This window comes from Notothenia rossii (assembly GCF_949606895.1).
Source record: "Notothenia rossii genome assembly, chromosome: 3".
NCBI lineage: Eukaryota > Metazoa > Chordata > Actinopteri > Perciformes > Nototheniidae > Notothenia > Notothenia rossii.
Genome location: NC_136901.1, coordinates 74,197,773 through 74,221,230, shown reverse-complemented (window position 1 = coordinate 74,221,230; position 23,458 = coordinate 74,197,773). Strand labels below are relative to the sequence as shown.

Sequence of the window (23,458 nt, the reverse complement as noted above, 5' to 3'; positions counted from 1 at the left end):
GAGCCTGTTATTCCAGTGGACTGAGCAAAAGAGGAACTAAAAGCATGCAGCATCCCAGGGGAGTGTTTTCAAGTCGCACGCCTTCACAGTTCAGCACCAAAGCACACAGAAACTCTGCCTGTTATGCAATCAGCCTTCCTCCCAGCAGGTTGCTGCACGGAATCATGGGAAGTCCAGGCAAAGATAAACAATCAATGATAGCCCTCCCTCATTCATAAACAGAGAGACCGGACGATGGGGGTAGCATCCTCTTCTTCATGACTGTAACTCTATCCTCCTGTCTGTGCCGAGGAGAAGAGGAGGGAAAGAGAGGAAGAGAGGAAAGAAACAGAGATAAAGCAAGGGATGGCAGGAAAGGAGAAGGGCAGGGATTACCCCCACAGGATGATACAAGTGATTTTATTGCTGGATAGGTACTCTGTGATACACTTATGCTGCTGTAGCCTTATCTCTTACTCTCCTCTCTACATGTCTATAGCCCCAGTGGAGCCCTGGACACACACACACACACACACACACACACACACACACACACACACACACACACACACACACACACACACACACACACACACACACTCCTACATTGGTCATTCTGGGCCAGCCCCTATGCAGCTTCAGCCAAAGCTCTGGCTGTCCATCATCCCCAATTACCGTGGCAACAGAGCTGCACCCAGACAGCCTGCAGATTGGCTATGTGACCCTGGATGCAGGCGCACCCACAATCACACACAACTACACGCAAACACACACACACACATACACACACACACACACACACACTCACACACACACACACACACACACACACACACACACACACACACACACACACACACACACACACACACACACACACACTCTCTAACACAGTCTGAACACAGAACAGAGCATTCCAAATACATCTTTAAACATACAAAGGACACTGGCACACCCACACACACAGGGGCGCCGTAAGGAGGTTACAAGTTTCTAAGGGCCCGTGACTGACAGGGGCCCAAACTATTTTAGAAAATTAAGAAAAAAAGGTTTTAGTAACCAATGTGATATATTTTCTGGGGCCCAAAATCCCTAGCGGCGCCCCTGCACAGAGACACATGTACACACGTTCGCACACACAAGCACCTGATGAACATGATGAAGCTCACACGAGTGTACAGTGCACTCTGTCCAAGGGGCGTTTGTGCAGAGGCAGGCCATATGTCTTCACTGCAGCACACTCACACTACACAACCTTCCCTGTTTGATTCAGCTGTGCATTTTACATTTGTAAAAACAGAGATGAAATGTAAAAAGGAGGCAGAGGAACAGAGAGATGGAAAGACTTGTACAGCTGAATGTAGAGGAAGCGAGGGAAAGGGGAGCGGAGCAGAAATCCTAATGAGGAAAAGAATGAGAGCTGAAGGTGAATGGAAGGATTGGCTGCTATCTGGGTATTTGTGTAGTTGTATATTGCATTGAATAACACAAGTTTTTGTGTGTCTGTGTGTGTGTCTGTGTGTGTCTCTGTGTTTGTGTGTGTGTGTGTGTGTGTGTGTGTGTGTGTGTGTGTGTGTGTGTGTGTGTGTGTGTGTGTGTGTGTGTGTGTGTGTGTGTGTGTGTGTGTGTGTGTGTGTGTGTGTGTGTGTGTGTGTGTGTGTGTGTGTGTGTGTTGTACACCTCAGCAATTTGCAAGATGTGCTGACAATATATAACACTGTGACACTGCCCCCTACAGGGTGGTAAAATAATGTTATTGTACCAGATTTGAGGACAAGAAGCATGCTTATACTGTAGGTCCTTGTTTTCCTATGATCTTTACACCCTCTTCTCTGTGTCCCTGTGTGCTTCTCTCACTTTCCAGTCCATGAGTCTGATCGAACTGGGGAACCCGTCTCAGAGTCTGGAGAACGTGTGTCGCTGGGCCTTCCTGCAGCAGAAGCAGGACACAGGGGACACTGAGTATCACGATCACGCCATCTTCCTCACACGCCAGGAGTTTGGCCCGACTGGCATGCAGGGTAATGAATGACATAACCATACTGAAAACCTTAGTATTTAACCTTCTTAAATGCATACATCTAAACTTCACACCCACCATCTGAAGGAACTAAAGCACACAAAAAGTACACAAGAAAACTCTTCCTTCCTTCACCTCAGAGAGCTGCATAGTGCACTGTGGGTTTGGTGGTTGGTGGTTTTCTGTGCAGCAGAGTGCAGGCTAAAAGGCAGGCCCAGGGGAGAGGCCTCTAAAGGCAGTGGCCCAGCCATCCAGAAGCCCTTCAGCTGCCCTTGGGCTCAGCCTTCAGCAGCAGAAAATCAATAGGCAGAGCAGGGCCAGCCACACTCCCACAATTAAAGGCAGTGCAGGACAGACAAGCACACAGGGAGTCAGAGAGTGGCACATGGAGGGGTGGAAGGCGATGGGTTAGGGGTAGGGGTGGAAATACATTTACACATTTATGTGTTTGTATTTGTGACGGTGTATGTCTTGAGTGTAAGTAGTATACAGTATGCATTAGGCTCAGATTAACGGTAAAAAATGTAGTAACTCCCATGATGAATCCCATGAATGTACATAGGTTAGGCATTTCTCAGTCATTGTAGTCAAATTATAGAATTGCCGTATTAAAAATATTGTTAATTTTTCAATTTAAGTAAATATACAAATAAAAATAATTACCTTTTTAGGCTGTCACAGGTATTTACATCTTGTTTGGATATGGACCCTTTCTCTAAAATGTCTTGTTTTATTTTATGAATACACATATTTTCTTCCTCTTGCTCGTTTTTCCATTTTGCAAATATAAAGAGGTTTGTTAGATATGACCTTTGACATTCAGAGCAAATTGTCCTGTGTCTTCACATTGAGTTCAAAGGTTGTTTTTCACTCATGGCAACATTCATTCAAACCTTGATTTAACCAGGTGGTCCCATTGAGAGCATCGATCTCTTTTTCAAGGGGGACCTGTCCAACATGGCAGCAAGTACAATAGGTTACAACATGAACATAAAATAACTGATAACACAAAAGGACATCGTATTTACAGGGCTACATGTACATACCTAGAGACATTGACAAGTACCAACAGTATCAAGTATCATTGCACTTATCCGAACTTTAAAACAGGCAGTGGAACCATTTGCTAAGTTTCAAATCTTTTTGAAGACTGTTCCAAGCAATACAAGAGGAGCTGCGACATTAAAAGTGTTCTTACCGAAGTCCTTCCTAGCACTTGGCACATGTAACAAAGCCACATCATGTGATCTCAGGCAATAGCTACTTGCAACTCTCTGTGTGATCAGAGAGCAGATGTAAGATGGGAGTTTACCCAACATGGCTTTGTATATGAACCAATGACTGAGCCTCCGTACAGAAAGTGAAGGCCAACTTGCCCTGGCATACAGGGTACAGTGATGAGTAAGTGCTTTAAAATGAGTAGCAAATCTCAGTACACTGTGATAGGCGGCATCTAACTTGTGCAGGTAATGGGCAGGTGCATTCATGTTTATGTTTATTAAGGATCCCCATTAGCTTTTGCTCTTGACAAAAGCTACTCTTCCTGGGGTCCGACACTTAAAACAATACAAGAATAATACAAGAATAATACAACAACATTCAAGACATAATTCCTGACATCATTAACAACAAACATCAACAATATCATCAACAATTTCCAACATCATCAACAACCTCATCCACTTTCAATATAAATCTCAGCCAAGGATGAGTGCACAAGACCAGTACAATGCATGAGATCAAATTAAATTAGGGTTCACGGCTCTCCCAAGGGTACATGATCATTAGTAGATGGCCCTTCAATCTCTTCTTGAAAGAGGCTCTGGACTCTATTTCAGCGAGGTAGTTTGGCAATGAGTTCCTTTATAGCTCTATAAGTCACTGAAGCTTTCAGAAGATTTGTCCCGGGTTTAGGTGCCAGTAGATGGCCTGATGTAGCTTGTCTAGTCTTATGGTCATGCTCGTCTCTTGTGTAAACTATTTGATCATAAAAATACAGTGGTCTTTTGCTAAATTGGACATTTTTTAGATAAGTGATAACACGAGATTGCAGACGTTTCTCAACCGGAAGCCATGATAGGTTTCTATTCATAACTCCAATATGAATGCGCTTCGAACAGTGGAGAGCTAGTCTGGCAGCCTTGGTTTGAGCTATTTGTAATTTCTGTAAATGTGTTTGACCATATGACCAGACAGTACTCAAGATGTGACAAAACCAGAGACTGAATCACTTGTTTCAAAGTGGTTGGTGTTACATACTTTGTACATTTTCTCGTCACAGCTATGCTCCTTCCCATTTTAGTTACGATACTGTCTATTTGCTTTGTCCACTGTAAACCAGAATCAAGAACAATGCCAAGCAATTTAGTCTCGTTTACCTGTTCCACTGGCTGACCAGCCAGTTTCAGGCTTAATTGAGGATTGCTGCTTAACATATGTCTGGATCCGAACACCATTGCTTTTGTTTTTGCAATGTTGAGTACCATTTTGTTATTGTTGACCCAGTCTGCTATGGCTTTAATTTCTATTTTAAGTAGATTGTTTAACTCCCTGCATGTTGATGCTGTACTGTACATTGTGGAATCATCAGCATACATTATTACACTGGACTTATTTAATACCTAAGGAAGGTCATTTGTGAATATAGAATACAACAAAGGCCCAAGTGAACTCCCCTGTGGGACCCCACACTGCAACACCTTACTTTCAGAAAAGCTCCCATTGAAAAAGACTCGCTGCCTTCTCCTAGTCAGGTAGCTCTCCATCCAACACATAGCAAGAGAACCAAAGCCATAGCATTTGAGTTTGTTCAGCAGCAGACTGTGATCGATTACATCGAAAGCTGCGCTAAAGTCTAACATGACAGCTCCTACAAGCCTCCTATCATCCATGCTCTTTAACCAGTCGTCGGCCATTTGTGCAAGTGCTGTACTTGTAGAGTGACCATCTCTATAGGCATGTTGGTAGTGCGTTGTTGATTGTTACTTGAAAAGTAGTATTGAATTTGGGTGTATATTTTTTTGTCTATTAATTTACTTAACACTGGGAGGAGACTTATAGGTCGACTATTGGAACCAGCAAAGGTTTTTCTTTTATCCTTGGGTAATGGGATAACCTTGACTTCCTTCCAGATCTCGGGGCACATGCCTTGCTCTAAACTTTTATAAAAAATGTAACTCAATGGCTTGTATATGTATTTGGCCATCATTTTGAGCAGTTTACTCATATAAATCAGATCACCATAGTCAGTTAAAAAAAAAAAAAAAAATCTACACATTTTGACCATTGTGTCTTTCTTTCTTGTCGCCCAGGTTACGCCCCGGTGACGGGCATGTGCCATCCGGTCAGGAGCTGCACGTTGAACCATGAGGACGGTTTCTCCTCTGCCTTTGTGGTGGCACACGAGACCGGACACGTGTAAGTTCATTAACCACAATGAAGTGTGCAAGCTTGTTGTCATGGTGCAGCAGAAGACAACAGAGCAGGCACTTTACAGGTTTTATCGATTTCTAAAGGTTTTGGACCATCGCTCACCTCAGCCAATATTTCTGATGAGAGAATTGCTTCTACCTCCCTCCCTCCCTCTCTCCCTCCCTCTCTCCCTCCCTCCCTCCCTCCCTACAGGTTGGGGATGGAGCACGATGGCCAGGGGAACCGCTGTGGAGACGAGGTGCACATGGGCAGCATCATGGCCCCGTTGGTGCAGGCTGCCTTCCACCGCTTCCACTGGTCCAGATGTAGCATGCAAGAGTTGGGACGCTACCTTCAGTGAGACACACAAAAACACACACACACACACACACACACACACACACACACACACACACACACACACACACACACACACATACACACACACACACACACACACACACACACACACACACACACACACACACACACACACACACACACAAAGACAATACAATGCCATAAATAAATATTTAAATGTTAACAATGTTTGTATTCAAGTGTATACAAGCTAAACGGAGTTGTTGATTGGAAACTTAAAAGAAACACTTTCTATTAATTCATTCTGATGTTAATGAAAGGGCCAAAACATTTCCAATGTGAATATTTGCTGGTTTCCTGAAACCTCTGTAATAGTACATTGAATATATTTTGGGGTTGGACAAAACAAGTGATTTGAAGGAAATTGTGATTTCTTCTCTATTTTATGACATTTTCTGGACCACATTTTTCCCCGACACAATAATCATCAGATTAATTTAAGAAGATAATAATTGTTGGTTGCCGCCTTAGTTCTGGTATCGCACAATGACACGAACAAAAAAATGAGATAATAATAAATGTCATCCCACTTTTTTACTCCTCTTGCAGTTCCTACGACTGTCTCCGTGACGACCCCTTTGACCACAACTGGCCCTCGCTGCCTCAGCTTCCTGGGTTGCATTATTCTATGAACGAACAATGTCGCTTCGACTTCGGTGTGGGCTACACGATGTGCACCGCGGTAAGACATCCCTACTGTTTCATGTTGATTTTACTAACATAGCTAAAGTTGCTAACACTAACTAACCGCTCTGAAGATAACTTCAGTTGCCACACTTCAACTGTAGCAACACTTTATCATCTGAGATGATACAGCTTTTCAGAGTTAAGTTAAACTCACCTTTAGTCTGTTCAATACATTCAGAGCCTGCTGAATTTCACTGTGGAAGTCACACTTGTATGGGATCTTTTGAGCTCTGAAGGTTTTCCTAGTGAACTGAATGCAGCACTGACATCCATCTCTGATCTACATTGTAAAGAAAGAGTCACGCATATACAGCTATTCAAATTCTTCTGATGTCCTCTGCTTCCTCTACTGCCACTGGTTGGATTGGCATCTTGCTTAAAAGCAGGTAAATGTTTTGTATAGCTTTTTATTTTGTTCTGTTATCAAAGTAATACTACATTCAGATATTGACCATTTGTATATCAGTTACTCAGCCCTTGTAACTGGGAAAAAACAAACCCTTTTTGGTTTTCTCCCAAACCTCCACTGTGAATGAAGAATTTATTTTAAATAGTAAGGTTTTAGTGAAGATGCATGTGTTTGGGATCTAGTGTTCATATGAATGGCTAAATGAGACTTAAATGATACTGCAAACGTTGAGTAAGAAATTGTAAACCAATGTTAAGTATAGTTTTGCGTTTGTTAAATGTAGCCTGCGCATCAATTTATCAAGATTTTTCTACATTTCGTACACCGTGTTAACAGCCTGAGTTATTGATATACAAATTGTCAGTTTTTGGATAAAGTATTCCTTTAATTTTAAATATGATAATTAAAAGATATATATTTGAACACTACACTTATCTTGATACCACAGTGCCTTTAGATGATCCTGTCAATTTTAAAAACACAAAGCGTCTAACAGTAGACAACATACACGCAGCTTCAGCATTTCACCAGGCGTCTAACCTCCCCCTGTCCCCTTCACCCACTCTATGACTGTGGGGAAGCTGTGGCTTGATTGACAAAGGTCTTGTTCAGGGGCTTTGCACACATTGCTAGATTACCCTCTATTCTCTTGTCAAACCCATTCCCCTCAGCTACAAAAGGCGGGCCAGTCAGGAACCCAGGTAAGGTGACCCCACCTCCCGGAAGACATGTGGCCCGTCATTTGTTTTCTCAGATTTTCGTTTTCTATTTGTCCTCTGAAGTTGTAATTGTTCGTAATGTTGCTCCTTATTTTACATTTTTACTGTATTTCTTTCTCTGTTGTGCGGTACCCATCGTCATATTTTGGACGTTCGTCTGCAGGATTCTAAAATGCTTATTTTCAGAGATAGTGGGTGTAAAATCCTTAAAAAATGTGGTTATTCTGGTTCAGTAGCTATGGTGCAGCTCAACAGCTGAACCGTACCCTATCCTGACTGTTTTCCAGCAAATCTGTGTTATATTGCAGCAGCGCTGGCAGGAAGAGCCTCATTATATTGGAACACTCACCACTATAAATGAGTGGAAAAGGTTGGAAAGATGTCTTTCCCATTCAAGGGGAAAGGACTGAGCCAGAACAGAGGCTGTTTTTCCACGTTTCACTTCAGCTTTTAGGATCCTCCAGTCTGATGTCATTGGTGATTACCTACCACAGTCTAGCCATTGATTGTGACTCGCCCTCTGACCTGCCAGGCCCCCTGTGGTCATGGCGGGTATGAAAGTGTGTAGAAAGGAGGGAGCAGGGCAGGCCCCTCAGACACTGGGCTGCGGGTCAGTCTGGTGGTATCCTCATAAGTGGTTCATATCAGACAAATAGAAGAATGTGGTCCTTGATCTGTGTCTAGGGGCATTTTAAGGTCTAAGGGACCTCACCTTTTGGCTATTTAACCTTCTGCCCTCTGCCCTCCGTGGTGACCTAATTAAACCAGAGGCGGTCTCATTCTGAGAGTCTTGTCTCTCTCTCATCCTTTGGTTTAGTTTGCATGTATGGCTGTGTGTTTCTCAGTGGAGTTTAGTGTACAGTGCAGTGACAAAGTGAAAGGTCGGTGTTGTTGTGTAATTGTTGGGTATAATACTGTTTTTGTTGTAGTGATATTTATATTCTCATCTTTTAATTTTTTATTTTGAGTGTTTAATCTCATTCCGGGCTGTCTCATGATGGTTGAGTTGTGTATTAAATGCCTGTGTGTATTTTATTATTTGAATTCTGAGAGTGAGTCTCTCTCTGTGCCCTGCAGTATCGCACATTTGACCCATGTAAGCAGCTGTGGTGTAGCCACCCAGACAATCCCTTCTTCTGCAAGACCAAGAAAGGTCCGCCCATTGATGGCACCATGTGTGGGAATGGAAAGGTATTCTTACACTTTTTTTATCTTACACAAAAAATAAATAAAGTCCTAGCACACAGGAAAGTATTAATCAAATCTTTCTTTATTGTCTGCCTGTTGCAGCATTGCTTTAAAGGTCACTGCATCTGGTTGACACCTGACATCATAAAGCAAGATGGAAACTGGGGGTCATGGAGTGAGTTTGGTCAGTGCTCCCGCACCTGTGGTGGAGGAGTACAGTTTCGCACACGCGACTGTGACAATCCAAGGTATGAAACTGTGTTTAATAGTGTGTGTTTTTTGTATGTGCCTAATTATTCCAAATTCAGGTGAAGCTCAAATTGTGATTTAGCAAGTATACCACAATATGAGAGCTTGATAGTTAAGCTCTTATATTTGTTGCACTGACTTTGGATATAGTTGCAGAGAGAAATATTGCTGTTTAGCTGTTGTAAATAATAGACACTTTAATAACAATGTAATGGTTAACAACTTAACTTTATAAAGGTCGTATTTAAACTATATAAAAGCTGTGGTATAAACTTAAATAAAATCTGAACTTATAAAATATCATGCCAACATAAAATGTTTTATCAAATATCAATATGTACCTAAGTGCCTTTTACTCAAACACTATATTCAAGTGCTTAATATGTCATTTCTATTCTATATTGTCCAAAAGAATCCAATGAATTTAAGAAGTAACCCATACCTCAACTTATGCTAATAAATGCTTCCTCCTGCCTGCTCCCCTCTCAGACCAGCCAATGGAGGTCGCACCTGCGTTGGCGCGACTTACCAGTTCCAGATGTGCAACACCAACGAATGCGAGGATATCTACAGCGACACACGAGAGGAGCAATGCCACGCTTGGGACCCCCGCTTTGAAATCCACAGCAACAAGCACCAATGGCTGCCTTATGAACACACAGACCGTGAGTATACCACGCAGATGGAAAAAGGATGAAGTCGTTTGGTGGAGAGATGGACACAGACAGAGGCTGTCAGATTAAAGATAGCAGACAGAGAGCGAAAACCAAAAGTGATGATACGTAGTAGTAGTAAATACTACCGATGTAGTAGTAGTAAATACGTATGAAAGCCAAAAAGAGGAAACTAACACATAACTCTTAAATGTGGTTCGGTTTAAGAGTTTTTTTTTATTTATGGCCATTGACATCTGGATGTCCTGCTGAGTAGAGCTTAGAGCTACGACTACGCCCTCCAATAAAAACATGCCATCCATTTGAGATCCCTTTAAAAACAGTCTTCTTTGAACATTGTCTTTTTTACTCTCCACACAATCACTGATGTCATCTAAACTTGACCAACCCCCGTCTTTTACTTACTTTTTTTCCATCTATGAGTTGGCACTCATACTGTACACAAGCTAGAAGAGTAGCTCTTAATGACCTAAAACCTCTTTTAGTTATTGAGAATATTGAAAATGTTTCTGCGTTTTGTTGTCAGACCTACCCTGTCTCTAAGTGGAGGTGTCACTGTGCTTCTGATTGGTAATTCAATTATCATCCAACTAAAGGGCAGCCCTAGAGTAATGTGCTTAGCTACCTCCGTATCTAATCAGAGGTCATGCTGCACACGCTACGCTAAGAGGGACCTTGCTAAATAGTTTTTTCTCCATATCTTATCATTTCTAAATGCCATATTTTTCAGCAAGGCTTTCTCTGTCTCAAATTACCTTTCCGTGAGTGTGTGTTAGTGTGTGACCAAAGTGTCTGTGTGTGAGTAGGAGAGGAAGAAAAGTGAACAGGGAGGCGAAATTGAATTCCATTCATGGTCTGTCATCTCCTGAGTTTCAGATAATGTTAGGAGAGAAAAAGAGTGTGTCTGCTCTGAGTGTGAAATTGTAGTATTTGTTTAGAGTCGTTTGACACACTGTGGCTTTTTTGTCTCTTTTGAGTTATTTTCCAAAGTCAGCAGTTATACTTTTATATACTCCTGAGCAAATGTGAGGCTGCCCTGTGTGTGTGGCTGTTCAGAGGGATTAATACAACCCTTTGGTCTACCACATTACATCAAAGCCCCAAATTATTTCCTGAAGTCTCACAGATGTTTCCTCATAGAGCAGTGTGCGGGATGGAGGGGATTTCAGGTGGTCTTAGCACTTTGGACCTCCCAGAAACATTGAAACATTAAGTTTGATAATATAATTAATTAATAAAGTATAACTTTAGGAACATACCCATTCAAAATACTAAACCTTTTTTCAACCAGCTACATGTAACTGAACACTTGCATTTCAGAAATGATTTTTTTTTTTTAAATGTAGAAAACTAAAACATTTTAAATGTAAAAGTAGCAATATTTATGGTATTGAGAGGATCTTTAAATGTGCGGTGATGATGTTCAATATATCTACTTGGAATAAGTGGTTAATGATACATACTCAGATTTGGAGATATATATATAAATAGTTTAATATATATTATAAAAATACCCACTCACAAGTATAGCAACACCTGTAATGCACATTCAGGCTCTCTCGATCATCACAGCTTTCTTCACACACTGACAAAGAGACTTGCAGTCTGTGCTTTCTCATTTTAACCTGAGAAAAGTGTGTTTTCTCCACATATTATAATTCTGCAGTAGCACGTCTGCCACCTGCTTATTAGTGTCAGAGCGCCATAAGACAAGGTCTCTGGTTTATGTCCATGTGTAATAAACGTGATGAAGTAGGAGTGTTCCTTCTCACTGGGATGAACTGCCAGGTTTTGTCTCTGGAGGCTCATGTAGTTGTAGTATGAGTCACACAGACAGACACAATGAAACAGAGCGCCACGCTGACTCACCGAGGGCTCATTCCGAAAAAAGAAAATCACATGTTAGTTGTAAAGATGAAATCATCAAAATGGATCTCTAATGTGCCAACTGGGTCATGTTTGTATATTTTATTTCCCAGCTAACAAACGCTGCCAACTGCATTGCCAATCCAAGGAGACACAAGATGTGGTCTCCATGCAGAGGATGGTCCTGGACGGCACGCGCTGCTCGTACAAGGACCCGCACAGTGTGTGTGTGCGCGGGGAGTGTGAGGTTAGTGACTTCATGTGTGTGTGAGGGAGAGCAAAACAGCTGCATGGAGTCAGATCCTCATTACTTAAACTTTCCATGTCCTCATGAACAGAAAGTGGGCTGTGACGGTGTGGTCGGCTCGTCAAAGCAGGAGGACAAGTGTGGAGTGTGCGGAGGAGACAACTCCAGCTGCAAAACATTCAAAGACACCATCACACGTACTGCCAAGAAACAAGGTAAACAGGCACTGACGTCACAATAACTCTAAATCTGAGGCAGACATGATATCGGTGTAGCTGCTGTCTGTCATGCTGGTGAGTTCAGGATTAATAGTTGGCCAATGTGCTTTTCTTGTAGTATGTACACCATGTTGCTTTGTCTCCAGCTAAACATCGCCCTCTAGAGGAATATTTGCAACATTGTTCAAACATCAGTGAGATCCGAGTTAATATGTTTCCACGAGAGTCGAGCACTGCCAAGAAGTTACGTCAAACCTCACTCCATGACCAAATGTTTATTAGTATATTGTATCACTCCTGAGGTCGGAACAAACTTGCATTACAACACCAAAATTCTCTGAATCAGATGTTGTATAATGAGCTTTTGATGATGCTGGAGTCACGAACCACATGTCTGTTATATTTCAGGTTTCCTGAAAGTTCTTGAAATCCCCAGAGGAGCGAGACACTTGCTGATCCAAGAGCTGAAAGTGACCTCACACACTTTAGGTACTCAACTAAACATTGTTTGTCTATTCCAGTGTATATTTTGTATGGCAGACTTCTGTGATAAAATTACAAGTGTAAACAATATATATTTCCCACCCATCTTCAGCCGTAAAGAACGTGGCATCAGGACTGTTCTTCTTGAACGGGGAAAACGATTACCCAGAATCCCACTCGGTCATAGAAAAGGGCGTCGAGTGGGAATATGAGAATGATAACGACAAGGAGACTCTTCAGACCACCGGTCCACTCAGACATGGAATTTTGATCATGGTAACATTCACATTTATAGAGCCAGTATTACATGTTGTAATGCTTTACATACCAAATCAAACTTCTGAAATGATGTCTGTTATGTTAAGTGTTATCACTTGTTTCTGTTTGTAGATGAAATTGCATGGAGACGAGGACGTGAATTTGTCATATAAGTACATGATGAACATGGACAGTGACTCTGGCATTCAGAACAACATGCTAGTGGAGGACAGTGCCTATGAGTGGGCTCCAAAGAAGTGGTCCTACTGTTCCAAGCTCTGCGGTGGAGGTACAGTTGTTTTGAATGTCTCGTCCCTGAGGTTAACTATTTCAAATTTGCGTATAATTATGTATGTTTATTTGCTTACATTTCTGAAATGTTCCTGCCCTTCTTGCTGTAGGAAAACAGTACCTTCGATATGGCTGCAGAAGAAAAGTTGACAGTAAGATGGTCCACAAGAGCTTCTGTAATAAATCCAACATGAAACCTAGAGGAGACACCAGAGATTGCAATCAAAAGCCCTGCCCTCCACCAATGTATGCATTATTTGTCCCCAACTGTAGTAATATTTCACAATCTTTGACACACACAAGTTAACTTTTTCTGCATTGAGCTTGCCCTTTCTCTCCCCGTATTCATTGTTTACTTCAGCATATTTAAATGTTAAATGCCCTCAGAACTCCTGCTTTCTCTCCCCTGTGGTGTTCTCCAGTTGGGTGACAGGAGAGTGGCAGAACTGCAGCAAACTATGTGGAAAGACAGGGATGCAAATCCGCTCGATCAGCTGTGTCCAGCCGTCAGATGACAACACCACACGCTCCATTCACAATAAGCACTGCAACGACGAACGGCCCGAGACCCGCAGACCCTGTAACCGACACAACTGCCCTACCCAGTGGAGGGACGGACCGTGGTCACAGGTACGCAGGCTGAATATGAGTCAACAGTAGTCAGAAATCAAACAGGGAATTTAAAAATGTTTGGTCGATTTAGCTTTTTTGCAGGGAAAACAGGCAGGTGTTTTTGTATTGAATCTCAACAGCTGGTATTTCTATGTGATGTTCTGTGTTTTTAACATCAGGAATTCTCCAAACTGAAGTCTTGGCAGGTTAGACCAGCCTCTGAGAAACAGATGATGTGATGTTCCCTGTAACCAGGGTGCGAGTTGTGGTGGAGCCAATGGGAGCTGAGCATCCTATAAGGAGGGGTCTGAGCTCCTATGAAAGCAGTGAAATCATACATCTGTTGGGGTTGCTAATACATTACCAACAACCATTATTTTAATCGCAAATAATGCATGTGTCAAGGTAATGAGTATAATTTACGTTAACAAGGTAAATAGGCTAAAAGAAAAACGTATTTTCCAAAAGAACTATGCATAGTATTCTCTCTTGAATGACAATATGCCTACACTTCACCTCAAAGGTGAATTGATATATTTATCTCCGCCCCAAACGTTAATTTTAAAGACCCCCATAAAGCTCTGATTATAACACGAACCCTGCCTGTAACTACTTAAAAAAACGGGGATAATGATTTACTGTCATGATGTTCATGTACGCTTAATTTGAATGTACTACTTTACCTTTTGTCAAGATATAATAATGTATTTACCAAGTCATTTGTCATAATAGTCTTTGTTGGTGTTCATTTACTGTCTCTCCAGTGCTCTGTGACATGTGGTAACGGGACGCAGGACAGGCAGGCTTTGTGCCACACCAGGGACAACAGCATCGGCCTGTGTCTGGACAGTAAGCCTGAAACCATCAGAGTCTGCCGCCTGGATCCATGTCACAGTGAGTGTTGGGATTGTCAACACATACAAAACCTGCCAGAACACACTGTCATATGTGCAAATCACTTAAAAGCATTTATTTACAAATAACTGTACTACAAATTCAGCATAATACAATGTGGGATCTATTTTTATAGCTTAGGCCAATATACTTATCTGCAATACTATCATTTGTGCAAAAAAAAATGACATTTAATAAAAGACAACTTTAAAAAGAAGTTCAGTATGGCGGGGCTATAAACATGATAAGTAAAACAATTATACAGCCACAAGCCCCGCAACTCTTTTAGCAATATCACCATGTCAACAGATCTCAGCAATTCCTTACTGTAACTATCCTTGGATACTTACACAAACATTCCCCTATGTCAGTCAAGAAAGATAGGCAAGTTGATCAGAAAAAACATTCAGAGGGTTCTCTTCCCGTCTGAATTTCTCGATCTTCTTTGTGTCTGCAGGGGACTCAGACTTCAACAGGAATGGCAACATGCTGATCCAGTTGCTGTCTCGCCGTAACTCCATCTACCCGCAGATCTCCTCACGTAAAACCTCCCTCTATAGTTCCCAGCCCGGCCTCCACAGCAGCAGCCACAGCTGCATGTCTGTCCTCTGCTGGGCCCTGCCCATCTCTGTCCTCCTGTCTCTGCAGGGCCGGCCGCGGCTGGCCCCCTGACCTCCCACCCGGCCCTTGCCTGTGCCCACGCCCGTGAGCAAGTGGCAAAGCTTTCGCTTCTCTTTTTGGGGGGGGATGTTGCCTCTCTCTCTGTGTGTCTGAGGCGGCTCTGACTGGGGGAGGTCTCTGGCTCCTGTGAGTGCTAGTTGGTTCTCTCTTGCTCTGTCTCTCTCTCTCTATCTCTCTCTCTCTCTCTCTCTCCTTTGTGGAGCATCGTGTTGTAACCGCTGGCCAGTCGAAAACTCAAAAGATCAACAAAAAATTTGATGTGAAAAGGATTCGAAGTGGCAAGGCGAACAGGTTTTCATGGGCACTTCTTGAGACGTGTCGAAGAGCCGTTCACGTGTGAGGGGACCCCCCTTCACATTTGGCGGCCATGTTTTGCGCGAGCTAGCTGCGTGTTGTCATGGGTTACCACTCCTGAGATGCAGATGCGCTTTTTTTTTTTTTTGGCGCACTGTCATTGTTGGGAGAAACAGGTGTGAAAATAAACAGAAAAGGTATATAAATATCTATATAGAAAAAAAAGTTATAAAAAAAATATGAAAGCTTTATTGTGAATGTGATCTTGTCACAATGAGGACATCTTTGCTAAAGTGCTCATCTGACATCCTGGTTCCATTCGGGGATGAGAAGGGCGTCTCATTCTACGTTCCATTCTCAGATTGACAGGAACTCAGCACAGGGACAGGAAGTGATGGAAGTAAACCCTTAGATTTTTAGGTGAGGGACCTGTGAGGTGAAGAATCTTGAAGAAAGGCTCATTTTAAAAAACACACACAAAAAAACAGGGTAGTCTGACCGCTTGAGGTTGCTTCCCATTCCACCTCATCATCAGCCATCCTCTCTTTGACTGTTATACTAAAGTTCAATAAATGCAGCTTATTTGTGCTTGCAGACTTTAAACAAATACATCTATAAATATATTTGTATTTATATATACCTATAAATCTAAATCTATATGAGTAACAATAATATTAATAATGTTTTACCATGAATAAGCTGTAGCTTATTTGCCTAAAACCTTTGGACTGCTATTGATCGCTTAGATCCTTGACTGTTATGTGTATTTTTTTATTGATTTTACATGAATACAGATGAATATTTAATAAAAGTTAAAGTGTTTTGGGGGGAAGGGGTTAGATCTATATTATGCAGGACTTGGTCAGTTAGTTGCCTCTCCATTCTCAGATGGATCAATGGTTTACTGTTGCTTCTCGTTTTCTTTAAGGATAGGATCACGTTTTGTCATGCACATTTGCATTCATCTCCTGTGTGTGTGTGTGTGTGTGTGTGTGTGTGTGTGTGTGTGTGTGTGTGTGTGTGTGTGTGTGTGTGTGTGTGTGTGTGTGTGTGTGTGTGTGTGTGTGTGTGTGTGTGTGTGTGTGTGTGTGTGTGTGTGTGTGTGTGTGTGTGTGTGTGTGTGTGTGGTTGCATGTGTGTGTTGTGTATAAGCTAAGATGAGTAAGTTGTTGAATGCAAAGTTATTGAATGATATATAAGCTAGTCTTGTCAGTAAGAGTGTGTTTATTTATGGCATTGTATTGTCTTTTTGTGTGTGTGTGTGTGTGTGTGTGTGTGTGTGTGTGTGTGTGTGTGTGTGTGTGTGTGTGTGTGTGTGTGTGTGTGTGTGTGTGTGTGTGTGTGTGTGTGTGTGTGTGTGTGTGTGTGTGTGTGTGTGTGTGTGTGTGCGTGTGTGTAAGGGAGCTTCATCATTCGGGCTTTTACATATCGCTATCAGATACAGAAATACCTCATAAACTTTGATTTGAGAGCGTCCGATGATCTCATTTTATTTTGATGAACATTAACCACATGAACAATGCCTTATCTTGGATTGAATGTAATGGCATTTATCTGTGAAAGAGATGGGTTTACTCATTCAAAGTTTCACTCGGAATAGAGGCAGCTTCAAACCAACTTAACAAACTCACACCCGCCAACCATCAAACCTACCAAGGTGATGTTGGACCAATGTCCGACTACTGGGAAGGGTTTACAAAGGGCCTAGGGTATCGACACATATGGCATCTAGAAAAAAAAAAAAACACTTCAGACTTGTCATTGTATTGTGATCACATATTTCTGTTGTGACTATGTAGCGAGCTATCCAAGGTTTCCTTCTGCTGGAGTTGGACTGTATGAGATCAAGCCAGACCTAGCAGTGCGACTGTATATAACATTGGTGTTGACTGTATTTAATAATGTTCATGACTGTTATCTTCTTCTATAATATTCTATACTATGGGTAACTGTTTTGTGGCTTCACTGGCCTGCTGCGTGGGGCTGGCTAACGTTTGGCTAACGTTGAAGAAACATTCAGATGGACTACGTGCACTGCGTCTATATGCACTTTGATTTATCAGGGAAATTTTATTAATGTTTTGTAAATGTTTCATATGACACTTACTGTGCCATTCCCGTTTTTACATCATCATGGAAATTATGTATTTCATTTAAACAGCAAATATCATTTATGTACTTCATGTTTTTTTCAATCGATTAAACAGATTGACTGGTTGATTTCCAAGTAATGAAGTGTTTTACCAAAGTGACTGTGAACTTGTAACTTTCGATACAGTTGAATTATTTTTCTTAAGAAAAAGAATATATCTATATATTGAGCAGGGGGGGGGCGTACATCTCATTGTTTCAGTTACTGTCATTCTCAAAAGCAAAGTTGTATCAATAAAAATGTTTTAAAAAGTGTGATTTGTATCTCATCAGGAATGTTCACTGGTTTTCTACTTGTCAGAGAAAATGTCAAAATGCAAACATTGCGGGAAGAATACAGTTACTTTACTGGCATGGTATAAAAAGGGTACAAGGATGCTAACCTGAAGAAAAAGGCAACACAAAGCTGCACAAGCAATAGAAATTCAAAATGTGATTATAAGTTATGGATGAAAAATTCAGAACTGAAAAGTTATTACACAAGACTGGCAACCCTTCTTTTTCCTTTTCAGTGGCTCTGGACTGATCTTATGACTGCTCTTGATGTTTGGGTTTTTCCTCTTTTTTCCTGCACCCTCTGATAATGGTCTGGCTTTTCTACTTTACTACTTTTCTCTGCATATTCTGCAGTATGCATGTACTTTAAGTAAAACTAACGCACAAATAATAATGCTAACTATAATTGTTATTGTTACACACTTTTTCGCATACGATGACAAACCTCAACAACCAGACACATAAACACACATCTCTGCATAGTCTCTGCCACTCGCTGCACCCCATCTTAGCTTTTTGTTCTTTCCTCCACAGGCCGGCGTTGTCATGGAGACCGCACCGTGTTCTGTCGTATGGAGGTGCTGAAGCGCTACTGCCCTCTACCGGAGTACCAGCGCATGTGCTGCAAGTCCTGTGCCAATGTCAGCGTTACAGGAGTTCTACCCACCTTCACACCCATCACCTCCATCCTGCCCAAAGTTACAACTCCTCCACCCAGCAGCACCCTTAGCTCTGGCTTCACCACCATCCCACCCACCACAGATGTCATCACCACCATTTCAGCTTCTACCATCGATCCCCGGACCACCACTCATCCTCCTACCTCTGTCACTGCTATTCCTCATTCTACACTTTTCCCTACACAAATGATCCCCAATCATTCTTCTACATCTACCACTGATGTTCTGACCTCCACATCTTCCCCTCTAAGTGAAACTCATATGATCATCACTCATCCTCCAGCTGCCACCAGTGCTACAGTCCCTCAGTCCATCTTTTCCATGTTGACCACCTCAAGTTCAACTTATTTTAGTGTTAGAGCTCATCCCCTACCTCTGCCTGCCCCAGACATAGATGAGAACACAGACATACAGTTACAGAGTACTACAAATGGTCCAACAACATCTGATATCATAACTACAACCCACCTTCCAGCAACAAACATTCAAACTATCTATACAGAAAGCACTACAAAAATAGATGCCCAAATAAAGTCAAAGCCTAAAAAGATTTTGCCAAATAAAAAACCCAAAAAGGTGTTTACACCAAAGATCAATCCAAAGAAGAATACTGCACAAAAAAATATTACAAGAAAAAATGTTCCACTAAAGGTCAAACCCAGAAATAAAACAAATTCTGCTCCAAAAAAGGGTAAATTAGGAGACAGCAATCCACCGCAAAATAAACCAGAAAACAAAGCTCCCAAAAAGACTATTAAACCAAACACGGCCCCTAAAAAGACTATTAAACCAAACACGGCCCCTAAAAAGACTACTAAACCAAACACGGCCCCTAAAAAGACTACTAAACCAAACACGGCCCCTAAAAAGACTACTAAACCAAACACGGACCCTAAAAAGACTACTAAACCAAACACCACCCCTAAAAAGAATCCCCCTGTAAAGACCACCTCCAAAAACAATCCTGTGATAAAGACTCCTCCCAAGAAAAAACCAACGCCCAAAAAGAAGGCTCCGTCACAGGCCAAACCTAAGAAGAACACTCAGCCAAAGCAAAAACAAACAAAGACAAATATCCAAAAGATCCCCAAACCAGGTCCCAAAAAGGCAACAAACTCACCAACTAAGGTAAACAAGGATAGGTTCAAGGTAAAAAAGACTTATCCACCAAAGAAAACCCAAAAAACAGTGTCTCCATATGTTACAACAACTGCCACTCTGCAAACAAGTCCAGGACCACTAAGAGAGTTATTTTCTTCCACTATCTCTGGCGCCAGTGTATATGTGACAGTTGCAGGCATGCCTTTGTCCGAGTCCAGAGTCGATGTCACATACATCAATGACAACACAGCAACTAAAGATGAAACTCCGCTGTGGTATTACATTGTTTCAACCACAACACCTATCACTTTTGGAGATGGCATTACACCAACTGACATCGCTCATTTCGAGGAAGTCAGCGTGTCCAGTGGAACCATGCCTCACAGCAGTGCTCCAATGACCAGCAGTGGTGATGTCCCAGTAACCAGCGGGACCATTTTCAGTGGTGATGACATCACAGTGTCCTACAGCAACAGGGAAGGGGTCAGTGACACCATGGTGCTAGATGACGGACTCACTATGATGATCCCAACCATCAACAGCGAGGATATGACGGACCTCGCTTCCTCGCCCTGGGTGGACCTGTCTGAATACATCCCTGTGAGCTTTCCTGTTCCCACAACAACTCAGGACCCTGCCTTGGCCTCACCTTCCACCATCATCACTCTGCCAACTGAAACATCAGCCATCTTAACCACAACCAAACCTCAGCAAAGACCAGAGGAGAACAATGAGAACAACTCCGTCGACATCATATACAACAGGATCATCGGCGTAGACAACGATATCTCCCAGAACAATCTGATCCCAAGGCGTCGGGTCAATCTCAGAGAGAGAACCAAGAACAAACGCATTCAGGAGCTTCTGGAGGAGAAGAGGAACTTTCTCCTCAGGATGAAGCGAGGTCACAGAGTATGAAAGATCAAGCCTTCTCATTTCTCTTATAGAGATGAAGGTGTTCCTTACAGACTTTTGTAAACTATGTTTGAACCCCTCTAAACTGCCATGATGCTTTTTATGAGGCCTTCACAAAAAACATTGTCATATCAATCAATCAATCAATGTTTATTTATATAGCCCAATATCACAAATGTTACATTTGTCTCAGTGGACTTCACAGTTTATACAGAATATTAGTATGACAAATACGACACCCTCTGTCCTTAGACCCTCACATCGTACAAGGAAAAACTTCCAGAGAAAACTCACAGTTTAAAGGGAAAAATGGGAGAAACCTCAGGGAGAGCAACAGAGGAGGGATCCCTCTCCAATGATATCGCTATCATGACCATCAGGACTTTCCCAGGTGGAAAATCATGGCAAAATGTTTGATTAGTTGAGAATTAAGAAAATTCCCAGATTGTAGCAACAAATCAATGAAAAGCAGAAGGGATTAAAAGTGAATATTCAGTTTGCCAGTTTTGTCGGGACTTCAGAAATCCATGTTTTTATCCCCCTAAACCACCCACAGACTTGTTAGAGGCTTAAACAATGATGTAGATAAGGTTTTATGTTGTTTCTAAAATGGTATTATCCCTACTGGCAATTATTGAGCAACATATTCTATCACCTAGAACCCAAGTCTTCATCTCAATATTATATTACAGCCTAGGACTGCAGCTCATTTCCCGATAAACAGAGATGTCTCCTCCAATAATAACAGCTTCTGTATGACAACATAAAAATGTCCTGTTTTTGTCGACAATCATTTTCATAATTTGGTTTTTAAATGTTTTTTCTTTACCATCCCTTTTCTGGTCCTGCTCAGGGGGAATCTTACATCACATCCACATCGTCTAAAATTGTATCTAGAAAACTAAAATGCACTTCCTACTCCAAAACAAAAGAGATAGGCAACAAGTCACATAAACCAATACCAAACAGACTGGGAATCAAGTGAAAGAAAAATAATGTGTATTTCTCTGTAGGGTCCTTAACATTATGTCCTCAGACTCTTAAAATAACGATATGCTCTTGACCAGTTTCAAAGTTGTCATGTTATGTAGAAATCGTACGTGAAAAAGATATGACAATGCTGTTCAATCAAAAAGTCAAAGTGCACTTTTCATTGGGTTGTGAAAAGTTTACCCTGCTTAGATTGTGTGGCCTTTTCCAAAACAAACGTCTGCATGGGGTCTCTCATCTCTCAGGAAGTTAAGATAACGTATATTGAGGGACATTGCTAAACATATGATGCTTCCTGATTTTTTTTTTATATATAGTTGTAATATCTCATTAAGCTAGCTGGAAAAAAAGTAAAGAGAAGAAAACTATATTAATTGCAATTTATTTTGTATGGCCAGTCAAGTATTGTGCTTCCTAGACAGTGTTGCTTAAGTGATGTCCCTCCTGCATTCATTTATGTACACAAATATTATAATAAAACAAACAGGCCTGTTTTTATCAAATGTATCAAAGTGGAAGCTTTAGGGCCCAGTTTATTTTATTTTCTAAAGGCTTTCTTAATGGCACATCTCTAACTTGCAGCAGCTGCAAAAGCATCTATGGATCGTTCTGTACAATATCTGTACATATGAAAAGAACTTAATGTTTAATATTTATTAAAGTTTACATTCCTGTGGTATTTTGCAAAATGTCGGTTTTGTGTGATTTATTCGTTCCACTGACAATCATCACGTGGCCCTTCATTCTCAACCTCATGTTTGCATCAATATGCAGTGATTTAAGGCTGCACGGCTCCTAGTTAAGCCTCAAATTATATATAGCACGGTTACAGGCTGTCTCAACATCACATTTCACAGTAATGCAATATCTGACACATAGGGGGAAACATTGCACTTTTGTTCAATGATGTATTCATGTTCTCTGTATTCATATTCGTGTTCACACCACCTTTGTATATATATTTTTTATCTTGCCAGTCTCAGGATATCAGGTTCAGAGCATGATTGCCTTAAAACTGATATTATTTGCAATGGAAATAAATAAAATTACATTGCACTTCCTCTTTAAGATTAAAGCTTTTTTTTAATTTACAGCCTTTGATCTGTAAAACTCATCACCCTTTTCTTTATTCCCCTTATATGCAAGACTAAAGATTGACCGTTAGATGTTTATATCTTTCATAAGCCAATGATTTGTTTCATGTTTTCACTTCATCTGGCCTCTGTAAGGTGACAACCCCACTCTGATTACATCTATTAAAGCAAACATAAGCCTGTACGGATGCACTAATGTTAACTGTCAATAACCATTGTATCCCCCTCGGAGATAAAAACAATTTGTAGTGTAGGCCCACAATAGAACTAGATAAGAAACATTTGCAACCTCACATTTTCAGTTATCACATTTTTGCAGTTTGTGAGAAATGGAGTCCAAAGTAGAGAGGAATATTTGTGTCAGGAAGTTCAACATCGCTCTCCTGACTCATTTCGAATAACTTATCGTTTAACACTCACAAGTGGTCAGTACAGTAGCACCTGGAATCCAACAGCCCACCGTGATGAAGATCATGGTTTTGGATCCTGGTCATGTCTGTAGACAGTGTTTCAAAGAAGTGCTGATCCGATTCTTTTGATGTTATTGATTGGTTTTAGGCAATAGTCTGCAGTTGTGTTGCAGTATTGTTTGATGCTAAACGTTTTGAAAAAGATGGAACCCTCTAAGGTCCGAATTCAAGATGTATTGCAATGTGATTCTACTTACTGTAACTGCAATATATCGTGTTG

General features: G+C 41.4%; 1 protein-coding gene across 2 annotated transcripts in view; it reads left to right on the top strand.

Moving 5' to 3' along the window:
* The window catches only part of LOC307033164 (A disintegrin and metalloproteinase with thrombospondin motifs 2-like), a 123,529-nt gene extending 100,792 nt beyond the window's left edge, over positions 1 to 22,737 (top strand). The window contains exons 6-23 of one of the 2 annotated variants that reach the window (XM_079671520.1): positions 1,844 to 2,000; positions 5,311 to 5,416; positions 5,624 to 5,767; positions 6,341 to 6,473; positions 7,559 to 7,588; positions 8,684 to 8,797; positions 8,897 to 9,042; positions 9,533 to 9,708; positions 11,697 to 11,830; positions 11,922 to 12,045; positions 12,457 to 12,537; positions 12,644 to 12,807; positions 12,922 to 13,078; positions 13,191 to 13,326; positions 13,503 to 13,710; positions 14,457 to 14,586; positions 15,044 to 15,127; positions 18,523 to 22,737. In XM_079671520.1, coding sequence (XP_079527646.1) covers positions 1,844 to 2,000; positions 5,311 to 5,416; positions 5,624 to 5,767; positions 6,341 to 6,473; positions 7,559 to 7,588; positions 8,684 to 8,797; positions 8,897 to 9,042; positions 9,533 to 9,708; positions 11,697 to 11,830; positions 11,922 to 12,045; positions 12,457 to 12,537; positions 12,644 to 12,807; positions 12,922 to 13,078; positions 13,191 to 13,326; positions 13,503 to 13,710; positions 14,457 to 14,586; positions 15,044 to 15,127; positions 18,523 to 20,687 — 4,389 coding nt within the window. In that variant the 3' untranslated portion in view covers positions 20,688 to 22,737. The remainder of the gene's footprint in view (positions 1 to 1,843; positions 2,001 to 5,310; positions 5,417 to 5,623; positions 5,768 to 6,340; positions 6,474 to 7,558; positions 7,589 to 8,683; positions 8,798 to 8,896; positions 9,043 to 9,532; positions 9,709 to 11,696; positions 11,831 to 11,921; positions 12,046 to 12,456; positions 12,538 to 12,643; positions 12,808 to 12,921; positions 13,079 to 13,190; positions 13,327 to 13,502; positions 13,711 to 14,456; positions 14,587 to 15,043; positions 15,128 to 18,522) is intronic. The other variant, XM_079671521.1, reaches the window with a different exon arrangement.
* The last annotated feature ends 721 nt before the right edge of the window (positions 22,738 to 23,458 follow it).